General features: G+C 41.9%; 1 protein-coding gene across 2 annotated transcripts in view; it reads right to left on the reverse strand.

Annotated features, from left to right (window-relative positions):
• FSTL4 (follistatin like 4) overlaps window positions 1–19,708 on the reverse strand; it is a 204,392-nt gene that overhangs the window by 176,224 nt on the left and 8,460 nt on the right. For both annotated transcript variants that reach the window (XM_041482057.1, XM_041482058.1), the window contains exon 2: window positions 17,523–17,556. In XM_041482057.1, coding sequence (XP_041337991.1) covers window positions 17,523–17,556 — 34 coding nt within the window. The remainder of the gene's footprint in view (window positions 1–17,522; window positions 17,557–19,708) is intronic.

The following is a 19,708-nucleotide window of genomic DNA, read 5'->3' on the forward strand; positions in this document are numbered from 1 at the left end:
CTCTGGATCACATGCAGACACATCTGCTTTTCCTTTACTAAAGCAAAACCTTTAGGGCTGAGTAAGATCTGTTCAAATAATGAAATACAGTAAGAGATTTTGCAAATGTCAGCTGCAGAGTATTGCTCCAGAACTATAGTATCAACAAAGCCTTGCTCTATTCAAAAAAGTAGTTACAAAATACCAGGATAACACTTAGTCACCTCATGCTGTCAAAATGTTTATTTGTTTTTAAGGGAGGCAAGTGCAGCCCTTGCAATCTCCTCTCAGTGGAAAGCACTGCCTTCCCCAGAGACAGCTCTAAGGAGTTGTTTTGCAGAGCTGTGTATTACAGAGTCATTGGAGGCTGGTCCATACCACAGAAATATCTATCCAAAATAATTCAGCACAGCTAACCAGAGCAGAGTTCTCCTCTAAAGATAATTCACCTCCAGCACCCTTAGTGCTACTTGTTAAAGGTAGGAAGGGTTTCTGGAAGGGGCACAGTGATGTCTGACAGCCAGAGGGGTGCTGCTCTGGGAGGTGGTGGCTGGGATGTGAAATCCTGACACTTTTTCTTCCTTTTCAAGTTTGCCCTTGCTTCAAGAGAAGCTCTGAACACAAACACCATGACGGTTCTCTTTCAAACTGTGCTCAAGCAGCAACACAAACCAGGCATTTCATTGTTATTCATTGCACACAGCCACATCCCTCTCTATGTTCTGTATGATCTCTCCAGCCGTCAACAAAACGGGAGAGCAAGCAGCTAAAGGCCAAATTTGCAAACACAGCCAAGCACACAACTCCCACTGCTGCCACCAGAGATGCAGTGAGCAGCATGGGCTGACGGGAGCGAAGGCATCTCAGCAAGCAGACGTGGCCCACAGCAATGCTGCAGGGTCATGGGAAGGAGGCCATGATTTCCAGGGAAATCTGGGGCAGAAGGACAGTTTTCCATGCAGAAGTGAGGCCAGAAATACCCTGTGGACCAGAGCACATAGCAAGCTTTCAGCATTGAAAGGATGCCAGTATCTGTCATGGCATGCCATGCTAAAATGCCCTGTGTTTCTCTTTAAAGGAATCTAAGGATGTCAAGTTTTACTCTTTTGAGTTCTTCAACAGGAAAACCACTGGCTCCAAATATGTACACAGGAAAAGCACTGGAAAGCACCAGAAGCACCAGCAGCTGCCTGGCAAATAATTTTTGCAGAAAGCAAATCCACCTCCCAGCATCCTGTAAGTCACTGCTCACATCCATGAATAACTAAGTCTATCAGATTTTAGGTTGGTAAAGCAGACCAGACCTGGAGCTTTTGCCTTCCCAAGCACTTGCTTCCCTTTCGTTCCACTCACTCTTCCCTCTCACCCTTTCTAATTGTTACAGGCTAGAAACTGAGATCTCCCTCACCTTCCTGCACCTCCCTCCTAGCTTTCCTCCCTGCAGCAAGCAGAGTCCTTGGCAGCCTTTTCATTTTGCTGCTGTTTTCACAGGGGATCCCATCAACTTTCCTTTAGCCATTAAGCTTCCTTCCAGAGAAGAGTTTTGAAGCTCTTTCTTAAGAGACTTGAAGAATCCATTCCCTGCCCACGTGCACGTGATGCAGCATTGCAGAGCAAGCACAGTGGGAACCAGAGACATTTCAATGAGGTTCCCAAAGATGTCATGTTCCCATATAATTTGATATTTAACATCTGACAGTAACAGGCACACTTTAGTCTGAATTGAGCTGCAGAAAGGAGCCCTACTGGGTAAGGGGCCAGAGAAGCACAGCAGATGATGCCCTCACCAAGCACAGGTCCCCACTCTAGGCTTCTGATGGGCAAATCCTGGTCCTGCCACATGCCTGTCCTTCTACACATCCATCAGTGGGGGACTGCAGCCTGAGTGACAGCCTATCCACCCTCCTGTCTCAGTAACTCCAGTAAGGGAGAGATGTCCTGCAGACCTTGCAAGGGATGCTGCTGAGCTATATTCAAACCCCACACATCAATACCAGCACGTTCTGACCCAACTATCACAGTGGCCCCCAACCCATCAGTAATTTTAGCAGCTTTCTGTACCTGACTCTGTCACTGATTCACAAAGTGTCATCAACTGAACCTGGGCAGAAAGCAAAGTACATTGCTGGCACACACACACAGAGCTTTATTTTAAAGAGCCCAAAATACTTCAACCACCCCACGCAACAGTTCTAAGTTTACCCAGTGTTATCCCCATTTCACACACGAGAAAGGTTACTTGCTATGATTAAGATAACACAGTGACTTTTAGGGTAAAAACCCAACAGCCAATAAAATTCAATATAAAATGCTGAAATCCATCTGAGAACATACATATAGTCAATATAAATATACAAAGAATTCCTGTTATTTTCAAAATTGTGTGACTAGGAGTTAAATTATTACTGCATCCAAGTCACTCAGGTATTAGACTCAAGACATTCAAGACAGATCTTAGCGTGTCCAAACCCATTAAGACCAAACATCAGGTTTATCAGTTACATCCTGACTTGCCAAAATAAAGCAACTTATTGCTGAAATAATGCACACAAACGCAGTAAATTCATAAACTCAGCACAAGCAGGGCTGATATAGGAGCAGCGTCCTAGAGGAGCCAGCATCTCCCTGTTGCTCTTCCCAATGCTATGCCTGCTTTTCCACTTACACCTGGTATTTAGGTCCATTGATGTTACCTTTTTACACCTCCCTCACTGAAATCACGACAAAGGCAGAAAATAGCAACTGAACGAGGATTGTGTAGAGAAATCACTGAGACTAACTAAGCTCCGGGAATCAATAAGACTATTTTTAGTCACTCTTATAAAATTTTTTCTTTGCTTCTGCTACTGGAAGTGCCAGCATAGAGAATGGAGCCTCTCAGGCATCAAGAAAGTCTAGTTCATAGTGTTTTGGTTTGCTTCCTCAAAAGCTTTAGTAAGACATGACATGTCAGGGACGGGGTCTTGGCTCATGGCCTTCAGTGATCAGCCACTTTGCTGTGCTCCTATTCTTAAAAACAAAATACAAGCAACAGCAAGAAACAGCAGCAGAAGCTCCTTCCTGTGCATTTTCCTCCTCCAGATGATACACTAAAACCATGCTCCACATTAGTCCCATCTAGAGAGGAGAGTCTTCTTCTCACCATGTAAAAACCCCTCACTTTCTCAGAAAATAATTAGAGAAATTACACAAATTACTGTGGGACTCCATATCTCACTAATACCACCCCATCTCACTCAGAGGATCACATATTTCTTGCAAATTAAGAGCTAGCAATTAGGAAGTAAATACTAAAACTACACTCCAGTGTTGAGGATATTCCGCTACTGGAAGTTTCTTGCTCTTTTTCCCAATATAAGCACACAATTTTAATTATTTAGAGCTCAGAGTCAATAGAGTTGGATCAGCAACAACGACAGACTGCCACTGTAAGGCAGAGAGACCTAAAGGATTCACTAACACTGTAAGGAAAACGGCACATCATGACTATCACTTTAGAGGATATTGACATTTGTGATAGTATTAGAAAGTTAAATATTATGATAATTAGTTTTCAGCTGATTTTATCTCTGAAATCACACCAGCTTTGGTGATGTTTGCACTCCAGTGAATCCTGTTTTCATGTGTTTTTTTCCTATCAGAGGATGCAGAAGAAGGAAATCTTAAGGGGAAAAATATATCACTGAAGAAGTAACTTATTCTATCAGACTTAATTCCTCTTAAATCCTGACTGAGGTCTCAGTGCAAGAAGCAAGTAGAGAATTGCAGCTAAACCCCTCAGCTCTCCGTGCCAGCTGGCAGCCTGGCCAGCCTGGCTGCACCCACAGGCAGAGAGCTGGGATCTGGGAATGCAGCATCATACCCTGACAAACTTCATCTGGTCTAAGTATCTGCTCCATGAATTTTAATGTCTAACAACCTAGCTCCCAAATAAGGTCTAGCTCTGGGCAAAATGACATTGCAGACAGCTAATGCAGAGATTGTGCCACACACTGGGCATTCAGCTGCAACCCCCATGCTGTCATCCACACGTGAAGCACAGAAACAGAGAAATGTTTAGGCTGGAAAACATCTCGAAGATCACTGAGTCCAACCATTGACCCAGCACTGCCAAAGCCACCACTCACCACGTCCCCAAGTGCCACATCTACACGTCTTTTAAATCTCTCCATGAGAATGTGGGCTCCACCACTGCCCTGGGCAGCCTGTGCCAAGGCTTGACAACCTTTCAGTGAAGAAATTTTTCCTATTATCCAATCTAAATAATTTCATATGACAGCATGAAGACAGGAGCACTCCTTATGGCATATATTATCCCTACATAGATGGAAACCTTGGCCCCACTCTCAAGAGGTCAGAACGAACTTATAGCAGGACTGCAGGGGACAGTCACAGCATGGCCCCATCCCTGCCAACATCACCAAGAAAATTCCAAAATACCAAGTCTAAATTATAAGCTAGAAAGTAAATAAAGGAGAAAGATAATATGTCCATCTCAGATTCCACTGTCATCCCCCCATTACAGTGTACCTCCAAAGCTTTTGCTACCAAATCACACTCTTATCTAAGTCAATTGGCATCAAAGGAAACACTCTCAAAAGTTATTTCTATTTTTTTCCTCCAAAAAGGAAAGGAAAAATACCAAAAAAACCCAAAGGAGGTAAGAATGGGAGATCTGAAAGCCATTTTTATCTTAATAGCTGGCAAACACACATCATTAGATTTTGATAGCAAGTAAAAAGACTGTGTTTACACTAACCTTAAAACCAGCCAATTCTGTTTAAGTGTAAAGGGAGTGATTTCATGATCTGACAGTTGCCATTAACATCTAGACCTGATGAACGAACTGTGCTCAACAGCTTCCCACATTTCCTTCTTTCTCAGCTGGCCTACTAAAAGTTATTTCTCCCTACAAACCATGACCTTCATATTCCAGTGCCTGATAAATTAGCAGCACAGAAAACAGATTTTTATCTGACCTTAAAAAAGAAAGCTTGTGTGTTCTCTCAAGGACTAAATGAATCTTGTGAAACAAAACCCAACCCTTTTGGCTTTAGAAAGCTTTGCCTGTAGCTCATGCATATGTTCCTGGAAACCTCAGACCTTTTTGTCACGTGGCATTGCCTGTAGGCAACAGGGGTACTACCAGCAATATTTCCAGTAATTAAGAGAAGCACCAACATAGGTGGTATTTGTGAGAAATAACATTTATTTTTATTGTGGCACGTGTAGCATCAAGTAGTGAGGATTTTGTTTCACTGAAGATCTAAACAATGTTTATCCTCATATCTCTTCATGAAAAGGCAAAATCTGAACTCACTCTTTCTCACCAAAGTAAAAAAACCCCAAAAACCTAAAAACTTGCTTGCATTTAAGCCAGCACAAATCCTAGTTTTAATAATTTTTAGTTCACCTGATCTTATTCTTGCTCAAACATACTTCACCTATAAGTAATGCTAGAGGGTGCCTGTTTACACAATGGAGATGGGATTTTGCAAGTGAGCCAAAAACATCTAGTTTGGGGTTTCTGCCTGTTTGTTTCAACTGCAAACCCAACAGAGCATTTCTGACCAACCACCTCTAACTACCTAATATCCTAAAGCCCTTGGAGCCACCAAACACATGCAGAAAGTTAAATATTATGATAATTAGTTTTCAGCTGATTTTATCTCTGAAATCACTCCAGCTCTGGTGATGTTTGCACTCCAGTGAACCCTGTTTTCATGTGTTTTTTTCCTATCAGAGGATGCAGAAGAAGGAAATCTTAAGGGGAAAAATGTATCACTGAAGAAGTAATGATTACTTTTTAACTTCTTCTATCAGACTCAATTCCTATTAAATCCTGATCCCAGAAGCGACCAGCCAGCATGGGTCAGCACAGAGCTTGGGAGAGCTCCCAGGAACATGGCAGTGTCAGGTTAATGCCTGGATTCGATGATCCTAGAGGCTTTTTCCAGCCTTAACAATTCCATGTTTCTGTGACCACATCCCCCCCCAAGCCCTTCCCAAAAGTGCAGACTTGCAGACAAAAGCTCCATCCGCACAGCAGCCGAGCAGAATTTTAAGCCAGCAAAGAAGTGTTTGTTTGTGCTAAGAAAGAGATTTAATGTCTAAATTAAATAAGTGCACTATGCTTAGCTCCCACTGCCAGAACAGCTGGGTATTAATGGCTCTCCTGCTGGAGCTGGCTGTCCCTGGAGAGCCCTGCTCACACCAGCCGTGTGCTGATCAGCACATCAGCAACGGGGGCACGCGCGCACCGAGCCGCGCGCCCGCTCCCCGCTCCTCCCTGCTTCCACTTGGCTTCCTGAAAGGAACCGTTCTGCTGTTCTGACAGAAATCCTCTCGTCCCCTGGGAACGCACTGAAAGAACGAACAACAGGTTTGGTTCAAGGGAAGTCTGAAAATTATTGCTACAAAATCAGGAAAGTGAAATGGAAACGCCACTGGTAGAGGGCTGAGGCAAAATTAGCTCCTGGATGCAAAGCAAAATAAACTGGATACTTTTAATGATTTTCAACATCATTCCTGTTGTTAAAGGAGTACAATAAAACATGTTTTGGTTATGTAATTCCAAATACTAATTGCTGTGACATTTGAAACTGAAAATAATTCCACAGGTTTCCCAAACAGAGAAATCCATGTGTTGTGCAGAGGTGCTCAGCGAGGCCAGCAGCGCTGGTCTCCCGACAAGAACAGCCTCTCACCCTCCAGTGAACAAACAGCATCCTGAGAAATAATCACATTAGAGCTTCTGTCTGCTGGAAAGGCAGAGGGGAGAAAGGAAAGACAGAGGGCTGTAATTATTATTTCTGTTTTAGAATACTAGGGGGCGCTCAGTTAAAGATGTGTGAATGATGATGGGATCATCTAATCTGAGGGAACACAGCCCAGATGTGATGAACAAGGCCTGATGAACACGCTTCCTTTGAGGAGGGAATTGCAATGCCCAGCACACAGATCCGGCAGGACTTGTTCTGGTGGTGTTATTTGTATTGGGTGAACATTAAAAGGGTGAAAGAGTCATTCTCAGCATTGTCTCACAGTCAATCAAGAAATCATTTTGAAGTTCACTCAGAACCCAATTACTTCACCAGCACCTCCATGCTTCCCAGGACATGTCAGGATGACCCAGTGATAATACAAACTGTGTGACTCACCAAAAATGATCACTTAGCACTCTCTCTAATCCAGCTGACTTGTTTGGAATATACTTATAGGTGTCATCCAAATGCAAATCTCTCCATGCAGGAAGCATTTATTATATATCCAAAAGGAAAAGAGTTGCCTCTGCTCCTTTACTGCTACCTTTATTTGAAGACTTAGCTCTAATTGGGACTCAGTACCTTGTAGTACTGAGGAGCAGTCAGGGCTTTCTGGATAATTTAATGTACTGGTAAGGGCTTTGACTTAATCCATCTGCTCTACCTTACAATAAAGAGTTGCTCCCTACTGGTTTTGAGACCCCTGCAGCCCACCAGAAGCTGTTACAGTCCTCTATCCAGCACACACACTGCAGCCCTGGCTGGCCAGCTCATCATGATGGCAAAACCCAGCTTGGTTTTACAAGCATGTAAAAACCTGTACTTCTCTCCAACTTTCCTATGACTCCAGCTGCTCATTCAGGAATAGGCACAGGAATCAGCATCAGGAACAGGCACACTAATCCAGCTACCCTGAGCAGTGAGACCATGAGCCCCTCTCTGACAGAGCCTCACAGGGTCTCACCCTGTCTGCTGCTGAGGATCACTGCTTAAAGTATTATGACAGAGTTAGGAGGATGTGCCTCTTAATTTATCAGAATTTTCTGTTGGTCACACAGTTATTTCATCATTGCACAGTGTTCAGATGTAGTCTGGATCCCAACTCCTGCACACCTGGGAAACCCCATCAGCCTCTTGGAGTGCACACACAGGCACCTCACAGGATGGGATCTCACAAACCACAGCCACCCTCTCTTTTTACAAACTGGGGTTTTCCCATGAAATGTCTCTGGCAATGGATCAGCTCTCAGTGACGCTGGTGCCAACAGAGTTGGACGCGTTGATAACAGCAGAGAAGCTGCACAGGGCTGCTTCCAATTTCTGGCTTCACTGATTCTATTTCCCAGGGAATAAGGGTTGCCACAATGTTGATTCTGTTAAAAGCAGCTGATGAACTTCTCTATTTAACAGGCAATAGGCATTCAAACCTAAATATGGCTATTACACAATTTAGAGAAAACTAATACTTTTTGAAAAACAAGTATGGGTAAAGAAGAAATAAAAACCAGGATAATAAAAAAACTAACTTCAGTAACTGAGAGAAAAAATGATTCTTTAAAGCATTCAGATATGAAAAGTAAAGAAAAAAGATCCTGTTCTAGGCAATTTACATCATAAATTTCAATGGGAAAAGCAAAACAACTAGAGGCAGGGGCACTGCGTGCCACTGTCACCTACTTTGCAGTTGCAATGAGAAACTAAATTGAAATCTTGTAAGAAGTGACATTTTGAAAAATTTCCAAACCTGCAGATGGAAAACACAACACTTTTTTCTTGTATTTTTTATTTTCCAAGCTAGAGCATAATTTGATGCTATTATCTGCTGGCTGGGCAAGATAGATTTCAGCCTTTGCAACAACTATTGTACACACAAACCCCAGGAATAGATACATTAATAACAGATATGGTCCCCTATACTGAACAAATTTAAAAGCCAAAAATACAACTTATGCCTTTGGAAGGAACCAGCTTTGAAGTCTACAGGTCCAGAATCACCTTTCACATATGTTAGGTTCATCCTGGTAAAACATGTTACTGGATGAGTTTCATGGTAACTGAAATGAGTCAAATAGTTTTTACAGTCAATTAGAAAAAGCATCTGGGCTGATATTCAGCCCTAATGACTGTCACGTCATTGGAGACACTTTATCAGACAGAACTTAGAAATCCATCAAAGAAGGCACACCTTAACCTCACTAAAACCGAAAGAGCAAAAATAATGACAAAAAGACATACCACCTATGAGGGAGAGGAAAGGATAATAATGAGGAAGAGATGGAGACAAAAATACAAGGATCACTCTCATGCAACTCCATAAACACACAGTGCCCATTATGCTATATGCAAAACAACAAACCTGCCTAATATTCTTCAAAAATTCTCATCAAACACAAGCAAGCAGCATGGCATGGATAAATAACTCCTGTCTCATGACAAACAAGGAAATATTTATGAAAGGCTATTAAACTTGGATTACTGAGACCTTGGAGCAGTTGCAGAGTGGCCAATCAGCTCTGTTGACTAAATATATATTTATAAATGCTTTACCTCTTTTATTTACCCAATGGCTTATTCATTCTGTTCTGGTTTTATTTGGGTCTATCAAGAACAGTAAATGTGCAGTTAGATGCATAATAAAAACTCCTTTAGAAAAGTAATTACTTTACCTTATACAGAGCAGATTTTTCTCTCCTAAGCACCATGAACAACTGGACCATTTCACAGGCTCCTAAGTTCTTATTAAAAATATACTGACACATGCTAACTACTGAAATGAAAGCTTGCTTAGAAATGTAAAGTCCAAAAGAACCATTTACACACAAAGCAGGGTCCCCTGAAAACAACTAACTTAAGCAGAGTACTTGCTACAACGGCAGCCAGGAACATGGCTCTGGCCCCAAACACCTGAATGGCTCATTCTTCACATCCTATTAGGAAAAAATTCTACCCTGAGAGGGTAGTGAGGCCCTGGCACAGGTTACCCAGAGCAGCTGTGGCTGCCCCATCCCTGGAAGTGTTCAAGGCCAGCTTGAACATGGCTTGAAGCAACCTGGGATAGTGGAAGGTGTCCCTGCCCATGGCAGGGGGCTGTAATGAGATAAGCTTTCAAATCCCTTCCAACCCAAACCACTCTGGGATTCTATCATTCTGCTGGGTTTGGCTAGAGCAGGATGTGGTGCAAGCCTGCAACAGCCCCACAGTTAACACTGCAAGGATCACTGATGGCCTCAGCCACGGCCCATGTCACCTCCAGGAGAGGCCACCAGAGCTCCCTCAGAGCCTCCCCTGCCATAAACCAACCCTCAGCTGGGCTAACCCAGTGACAGGCTCAGCACCTTCATCTTCCCCACCCCCATGACCACCTGGGAGTAAGTACCTGAACTAAGAGAGCACAAAGAGGGTTATTCCTCTCTTATTTTTAGCTCATATTTGAGCAGTGAGTTGTAGCGCCAGTAATATTAACCCAATTGCTCTGCCTTACAGTTAAAGCGCAGCTCAGGAAGAAATGGCATGTTGAAACCTATTAAGTCTGAAACTGAAAATGCACCATGCTCTTACACATATTAAGTAGACTAGCAGCATGTTCAAAAATCATGACTCAAAAATCTGACTGGACCCAGAAGCAATTCTGGACTTTGGGTCTTTTGTCTGAAAGTCTGAGTTTACTTATTTTTCTAATATCTAAGACATGGTGAATAAACTGATTTGTTGGACTGTGCTTGCATATTACATTATATTGGCATTACCAGAAACATCTGCTGTCAGTTTTTTATTCAACCCTTACAAATGAGTTTATGTTATAGCTTGTGTGAAAACTCTGGGTTTACAGTGCATTTGCACCTTTCAATATCACGTACAAGCATCACATGTCTGCTCCATATGAGAGGGGCTTCCACATCATGCAATGCTCTCTGTAACAACAGCATTTCACCAGAGTTATGAGGTTGGAGATAAAAGTAGAATTTCATAGAAAGAACAATGCACCACTGAAAACAATCAAAAAAATGAAATCCAATGTGACTTCAAACCTCACCATGTACTTCAGTCTGGCTGCTGACAATGATACTTAAGTCAAGAAAAGCCCATTTGCCTGAAAATATGTCCTCTTAAAGACAGGTTATCTTAGAAGACCAGTACAAACTAGTCCTGCTTTACAGCTTTGTGTCAGCTGGAGAAAAGTGCTTTGGAGAGGCTGAAGACACAGCCAAAACAAGGTTTGTAGGACAAAGCAGCATCTTCCAAAAGACTTCCCAGTTTAGATGGAAAAAGTAGAGAAATTTTGTGGAGTCGAGGGATGACTGAAGCCAACAGCACAAGCAGCTTTTTCAGCTGCCAAATCAGCAGAGTTAGCTCTGATTTCAGACGGAAAAAGAGAGATGCCTTCAGGCCTATCCAACTTCGGCACTCTGCACTGGGGATACTTATTTATGATTTACGGAAGTATGGAATACGTATATGTGTTATTTTGTATCTCCCTGTAAATCCTCACAAGGTCTCATAGATTTCTGGCTCATCTCTATCTTCTTCCTCTCCCCACACTGGAAACTGAAGTTGTCCACTTCCTAAGCTTGCCCACAATCTCCTTGATCCGACCTGCTGCTGGGAAACAGTTTCCTGATTTCCTGCCACTCAAAAGTTTTCACTTCAGCTCCTTCAGGTCCATCAATCTGCTGCTCTAGCAAAGCCACACTCTATTATATTTACTTACTAAACAGTCATGCCCATTCTGCCATGAAGGGAATTAATTCCTCCTCCTGCCCCAAAGTACTCAACTACAGAAACTGATGGATCCATTCACAGGAGCCTTAACTCTGCAAAACCACTCTGTCTCCACCAGTCGCAGAGCTGGACATGCAAGGGGTTTGCTACGCCTGTGGCAAAGCTGGGCTAAGCCACGGCTGCACTCATATTTTCAGAAGTATTCCACCTCTGTGAACAGTCATTTGTCAGCCTAATGTGACCACCAGGACCAGCCCTGTTTGGTTCAGGAGCTGCTCAGAAACTCCCTTGCTAAGCTGCAATTCTCTGCTCCTCGTCCCAGACACATGTGCAATACAAACAGTAAGACTGCCCAGGAGCACTCACATTCCTGTTTAATTTACTACTGTGCCCAAGACTGGCTAATGTGTTGATTATTTGAGGTTCTTCCCCCTTCACAGGGTTTTACTCCCTCTTTTAATTCCTGCCACTTAAGAGCACAAAAATATGCCAAGTTATAATTAAACACCACTGCTGATAGGTGTGTGGGAGCAAACAACTTTGCCCCTTCCCAACTAGGGCTAGGCTGTTCAAGTGGGATGAAGTACAAAAAAATCTGAGGAACTGTGGTTTCATAACCTTGGAAACACAGGCACTAAACATCAGATTAATATCTTGACCCGAGCATCCTTCCCTGAGTAACAGATTCCAAAGCATATGTTGTCAGTGAATGGCAAAGCCATTAATAAAACTTTCTATAAAAATAAAGCAGCTGAGATGGGCAGAGACAAGAAACTTTGAAGCAAAGACTGAGTAATTGTTAAAACTAGTATAACAAACATGGAAAATATTCCAACTTGTGATTCAACAAAACAGGGATTTTTAATGTAAAAGCTGTCCTTCAGACTTTGGAGGAACGTCCTGAAATACAGCCAGTGTGTTTCTGAACACCCAGCTGTGTACAGAGCATATACATACAAATATTTACTTTCATATCATACCATATCATCTGGCTGTAACTGGGATAGCCAGACAACCAAGATCCTGGGGGTACAGTTTCTTCTAGAGAGCAACATAGGCACAGCTACTGATTTTTGGTGGGTTTTGACTAAGCCATAAGGAAAAAAACACAGATTTTTTTTTTTGGATTCCAGTAATAGAAAAAAAACCCAACATAATGGGAAATTAATAGGTGATTTACTACAAAAGTAATTACAGCTGACCGCTTTGTGCTCCTGAAGGATTTCAGGAGAGCAACTTATCATTCCTGCCAATTTTGGAGTGCCTGTCATCTTCCATGGAGAGGCAAACATTTGAAGTGGGTGAAAAGAAAGGACGAAGTAAATAGAATTTCTGAAGGGCATAACTGTTTCATAACCATGAGTCAGTTTTTCATGTAGGACATAAAAATTGATGTCAAGTGGAGAATAATGAAATATTTCTTAAGCTGTTGGCTGCATCCTCTACCACTGCTAATTAATGCAGAGATTTTTCAATAAAACTCTAGCAACTTGAGAAAGCTCAGGGTGTACTACATTCTATTGTTCCACATTGTGATTAGGAATCACAGTGTGACAATAAGGACTGTGTATCTGTAATAAATATATACAAATAGGACATCCACAACACAGAGCTTGTGAAAACTTCAGACAAGTGTCAATTCAAAGAAGTTTTAATTCAAACCAGATATTTAAAGTTTGTATCTTTATGGTGGTGTGATGTCATCTGTCTGAATAAATCTAGAGTTGCATCTCATTTAATAAGATTATATGGTCAGAGCAGAAGCAATTTGCTTGAACATTTCTTGGCTGAATGGTTTCAAAAGCATCTTTTGACACTAATTTGTTGAACGTATGATTGTGAACAACATAAAAACAAATTAAAAGTTTTAAGTGCTTGGGTTAGATTCTCAGCTAGTAAAAAGCAAAGGTGGTCCATTAATTCAGCAGAGCTTTGCTTATTTCTATCTACTGAAGACTTGGCTCTTTATGCTTAATGTGACTATACATATGCTTGGGCATAGTTCTACTCAGCAGACAATTTGTTCTAGTACTCTGCATCCTTCAGCCCCACAGTGCCAGCTGAAATGGGAACATTTGTTAGCTCCAGAAGTTGCAGAATTAGCTCCTGTGTCCTTGTCATTAAAATAATTGGGGAAACCACTGGAGGCTCTGTTCTGCCAGACATGGGGAATTTGATAGACACAAATGTACGTGGCTTTTACATGTATAAACTGGTGTGTGGTATGGTGTAATTTACAGCAACAGGTAAGTATTAGGCATTCATGTACACTCATTACACAGGGAAAAGTCACCAATCTTTAAAATTAAACCCTGCCACTGTCCAGCCTAATGTCTGCAGGTGCTCTCTACAAGCTTGGTCCTGTTTCTTCCAATCTAACACACACTCTCCAGTCTCCCAGTTTCCTGCACAGGGACTTCTCAGACTATGTATATTTTAGGAAGAAATTCTCCCCTGTGAGGGTGGTGAGATGCTGGTACAGGTTGTCCAGAGAACCTGTGGCTGTCTCATCCCTGCAAGTGTTCAAGGTCAGGCTGCATGGGGCTTGGAGCAGCCTGGGATAGCAGGTGTCCCTGCTCATAGCAGGGGGTGGAATGGGATGGGCTTTGAGGTTCCTTCCAACCACAACCATTCTGACACTTCATCCTTTTCACTACTCCCTTCATCCTTTTCACTAAATACCTGCTGTGTCCACATGATCTGCACAAACTGCTGCTTTTCCCAGCTCCCTACTCCTGTTCTGCTCTTCCCCATCTGCTCTCCTGCAGTATTACACTGCCCTGGACAGCAACAAGGAATGTGCAGGTTATTCCCCTTTTGGCTCCATTCCCCTTTCCTCTGCACTAAGGGCAGGAAAAATTATGAAAAATTAACACAAAAATTAGAGAAAAGATTCAGTTAGTGAAAAAAGACCTGCCTGCCCAAACTTGCCCTGTGATTTTAGTTCAACAGAGCAATATAGAGGGATGGCATTCAAATCCTGCTCTTGTTTGTCACATGCTGGGTTTCTTGAGCTTGTGTTTAGAGGTTTTTGGGTGGTTGGGAGTTTGTTTTCAAAGCACAGCACCAAGCCTGGCACCCTACCCCATATTCTGGTTACCACTGCATGGGCACAATACAGATGGATACCACAGTGGGTCAAATGTGTGACCAACTCAGAGGCAAATTTAAAGTGAATTTAGAGAAATATTCCTGCATCTAATCAAATCTCAGATTGAGGGGTTTTTTAATTAAAAAATTATTTTTAGTCAAAAAGGGTATTATTTGCACACCAGTTACAGGAACAAAACAGTTCTGCACCCATTTCCATTTCAATTGAGAAGAAAAACAGTCTCCAAACATCACTGAGAGGTAGCTGCCAGCTGCAGTCAGGGAAGCATCTCTCCTCCATACCATAGCAATTAAAAGATCATGTAATTACTGCTGATCTCATGCCATGGAAGTCAAAGGAAAACCATTCATTGACTGTAATGGGCTTTGGAGCAGGTTCAAAATTTCTCCAGCATTTGTAATCCTGACACTTTGGAAACCAAAACCTCACAGTTTAACTACACTCATCCACAAATAAAAAAAAGTGTTTTCATGCTTAACAACAATCAAGGGTTTGTTCCTTTTGAAAGAAAAGTGTATGATTTAAATCTAAAGGATTCAAACCTTTTGTCCCAAAATAAAGAAAAATTCTGAAATGTCTAAACCAGGATTGCCCCTCCTTTCACCAAAAGCTCTTTTTTTAATCATCTTGGATCATCCATAAGCCTGGGGATAATAAAAGCAGATACAGAGTAAGTCTGCTGAGCTCTCACATTTGTAGGTGTTTCTTTTGAGATATTTTTTAGTTTTTCAGCTTTTTAAGAGAAAGCCAAAATTTCTACCAAGGGAACAGAACAAGGATAAACCCCCAACTCCCCATCACCTCATTTCCTCAGGTAAAAACCATTATCTGCAAAAATTACCATTTTTAGGGGGAAAATGGCCTCATCAAAATCACCTCATACCATATCACAAGATTTAGAAGAAATCCTTTTGTGTGCATAATAAACATTCTGACCTTCCTGTTATTTTTTTCCTGACACCAAATGATATCTGCTCTGTGCACATTTTAATACTGAACAGGTTTCTGAAGGAGCCTTTAGTTGAATTATTTTTTAGGCACTATTGAGGAATAACTCCAGAGAGGAAGATACTTAAACATTGCTGAAAATCCCCAGGTAGCTCTGCAAATCCACAGGCTTTTGTTATCAAGAGGCATTTACCATGTTAGCATTTTCTTGACTTCTGAGGAGTTTGCAGTTCTTCAGACAGACTTGATAATCCCCATATTGCCTTGCTGGGCATAAGCCAAATTTATCTATACATCTTAACTCCCTCAGTTGCCATCCCCTTCACTCCAGCCATGGATCTAAGAAGCTTCTAACAGAAGTCCATTATATTGAATTCACTTCTGAAAAAAAATTATGGTTTTACTCCTCAAAATAAAAGTTAAGTCTTACCTGTGCTCTGAAAGCAATGAGAAATCAGCCTCACTCAGCCTGGAAATTTTGTGTCTTGAGGCACTGATCTCCAAATTCAGTTATTGCTCTGAAGTAGCATTCTTCAAGCACACAATCTGTAAACTCAATCCTGATTTCAAAAATTGCTGTCTTTAAGCTCTCATATGTAATGGTTACTTTCAGTGTGAAGAAAGTTTTGGAAGTAGAACTCACATCTGAAAAAGGACTAGAGGTGCATCCACAAGACTGGATCCAGGCTCTGTGCCTATAATGAACTGCACCACAAACTGTAGCCAGGGCATGACTGAAATGTGTCCACAGACACAACACCAAGAAGTTTTCTGCATCCCAAAAAAGCCTTAACCCACCCAAGAGCCCTTCTCAGTCTGAGACTGAGGGAAGTACAACAGAACTGGATTTCTTCATGAAGAGTGACAGAAGTTTGATCAAACACACACATGCACTGGACATCTAAACCAAATAGATTTCACCTTTAGCAATAGCTGTATTTTTAATTAATTCGTGCCTCTCTGCTGCCTCAGCTTCACAGAAGAAAACAACCACAAAAACATAACCACCAGAAAAAAAAAAAAAAAAAGGAGATTATTTGCCCAAATGACAAAGTACCCTTGGACCTGACCTTCTTTGCTTATGCAGTAAAACCTTGGTAGTTACAACCTCTTCCTAACATATGGGATGCCTGAAACAATTCAAGAAGCTGCTGGAAGGGAAGAGGGAATGCATTAATCCATTAAACAGGAGAGTGCCACCTGCTTCACTTTCTACCAAGACAGATGAGGAAAGCAACTGCCTGATCCAGAAAACATCTGCTGAACAAAATCAAAATTAATGATGACCAGAATGAGCTCTTTGATGGCCAATTCTCCCCCAGCTGCCAGGAGCCATCAAAGAGCCAGTGCTGGCAGAAGCCAGTTAGTTTCTGAGGCAGCAGAGTCCCCGGGAGCAGGAGCTGAGCTCAGAGCACCTTCGGCTGGAGCTGTGCTGTGCGGAGGCACAGAAAGCCTCGTCTGCACCTCCTTCTGCCTCAAATTCTCCAGGTTTTGAGTTTATCACAGAATCTTTTGGATAGGAAAAGTCCTTTAAATTCATCCAGTTCCAACCCCCTGCCATGCCTTCCACCACCCCAGGGTGCTCCAAGCCCCATCCTGGCCTTGGACACGTCCAGGGATGGGGCAGCCACAGCTGCTCTGGGCAGCCTGTGCCAGGGCCTCACCACCTTCACAGGCAAGAATTTCTTCCTAATATCTAATCAAAATTACCTTCCTTCAGCTTAAAGCCATTTAGATGCCTGGTCAGCACCCAAACCTTGACATGCACACCCAACACCATCATGAAATTCTGTGCTAAAAGAGCAGCTTTTCATTGGAAAAAAAAAAAAAATTCTACAATTTGCAACACTAAGAACTGTCAGACAAGCACCAGGCACAGACTGTTGGGAAACCCACAGCAGCACAACCTTTCAAGTGTGTGAACTCATGCTTGTTTTAAAAAGTTACTTCAAGAATACTCAACACCAACACACACACTGAAAGAAAACCAGTTTTCCTACCTTTTCTTCTTGTAACTTCAAACCTTCTGGAGTCCTATAAGGAAAAAGAGAATTTTTTGTGGTGTTTTTTATTAAATGCAAAAATTATTCAAAGGCAGGATGAACACCCCCCCTAAAAACATGAGTTACTGACCCAAGGAAGCATCTATGGAGCTCAATACAATAACTGAGGAGCAATTACAAGCACACATTTCAGTTTGTCCACAGATATTTAACGGATAAATATAACACCTAAAATGACTCATCACTGTGTGATAAATTACATTGTAAAGCACAACATTTGTCTTGAAAATTGATTTTTTTCCTCCATTTATGTTAAAAGGGAGCAGTTAGGAGGGTTATTATTACTACACCAAAGATTTGGGGTTGAGGAGGGAGGAGCCATTAGATATTTTTAGCAGAGACTTCTTCAAATATCTGAATAATTTCAAAGCCACTGGACTACTCATGCTGAAAGTTGAGTGCTCATTTCAATCCATGCACACCTACATAATATTTTTGCATATCAATTTTTTTGCATAATATTTTTTTGCAAATCATCACAACCACCTCTAATACAGAAACTTGTTTTAAAACAGCACTGTTTCAAAAGGTATTGCATTCCCAGGCAACACTATCTGCTTATACTAATGGAGAGACTTCAGAGGAATAAATATTTAATTCCATGCAGTAACACTATTTATGGGTTAATTACAAACACATCTAAATTTCCACGGTTGGAGTTATTTCTTGTAGCCAGTATTAGCACTAGTGGAATTGTGAAGACCACCTGGAGGCAGGCTGGGAGAGGTGGGGCTGTCCAGCCTGGAGGAGAGAAGGCTCTGGGCACCACTCGCTGCTGTGCTGCAGGCGCCCATGGACGGCCACAGAAATGCCTCTTGCTGCCTCCTGCCCCCTCCCAGAACCTTCTGCAAAGTCCCAGGGCAGGACAGAGCCAGAGCTGAGGTCTCCTCCAGCCCAGGGGCCACCTCACATCACCCATGTGCTGCCCAAACACGGTGACAGTTTATACTGTCCTTTGTCATCCCTCGTGCAGGCAGCAAATCCTGATTTTCCTTCCTTCACACAGCCAAAGCTGCCTTTCTCAAAACAAAGCTCCTACCACATCAGAGAAGGATCAGAATACAAGAAATGGTCTCCTTGGCACCCTTCAAGTCAGCTGAAGGGGATAATAATAAAAAAAAAAAAGGTATTTGCTTATAAAAATACTGTCATTATTCCCTGTAGGATACCACCTCAGTGATCTTGAGCAATATATAAAATGGCATTCAGGATTAATACAGACTTCAAAGCATTTATCCTCTTTATGTAGCAGAGCTCTGAGCTGTGCAGGCAGTTATACTCCAGGGACCTCTCTCAGCTTTTCAAAATATTAGTTTGAGAGGTGGGGCATGGGATAAAAAACTCAGCTACAGCTGCTATCATTAGGCCTGTGTACATGCAATATATGCAAAAGGGAAGAATACTTTTAAAGTTCCCCAGAGTCCCTCACACTAACAAGCTGTTTGAATTCTCTGCAGTTCAAAAGCTTAGAAATACTAAAACTAATTACAACTATTATATTGATCAAAAGGAAATAGACTATCAAGGCTCTATTAAACAAACATCCAAGTCTCATCTCACTTTTATGAAATGCCCTTTTGTTATTTCCATGTCTGCACAGACATCATGAAAGACAAAGGATGGTCTTCAAAGTTCCCCTTCTTTTATTCTGTTCTTCTTAAAATTGTAAGCTCTGATGAATATAAACTATCCAAAAAAACAGATGCAGGGTTCAGAAGAACAGCTTGTTAGAACTGCAGTGGGAGAACACGAGGTCAGGCTTCAAGCCATCACTTCTTGTTCCTGGGAAAACAGCAGTGTTTGGTGTGTCCCCCAAAACATCCCTTCCCCAGAGAAACCTCCAATGACACTGAGAATGGTCAAGATTTCAGGATACAAAAAAATGGAAAAATGCCTGGCAGCCACAGCAGGGTTTAAAGTACAGTACAAAAAGGTAGCAGCTCCAGGTAGACTTCCCTTGAAGATGATACTGATCTCCAGTTAAAAAAAAAAATCACACAGAGGTTTCGGAGGTTTTAATAGCATTACCAGTAGAGAACCAAACTATTTTGATAAAAATGACACCAAAGTTCTTGAATGCATTGCCTGAGGAATACTTTTTCTGCAGAAGCCATAAAGCAGAT

The sequence above is a fragment of the Pyrgilauda ruficollis genome, unplaced genomic scaffold, assembly GCF_017590135.1.
Source record: "Pyrgilauda ruficollis isolate IOZ18807 unplaced genomic scaffold, ASM1759013v1 scaffold57, whole genome shotgun sequence".
NCBI lineage: Eukaryota > Metazoa > Chordata > Aves > Passeriformes > Passeridae > Pyrgilauda > Pyrgilauda ruficollis.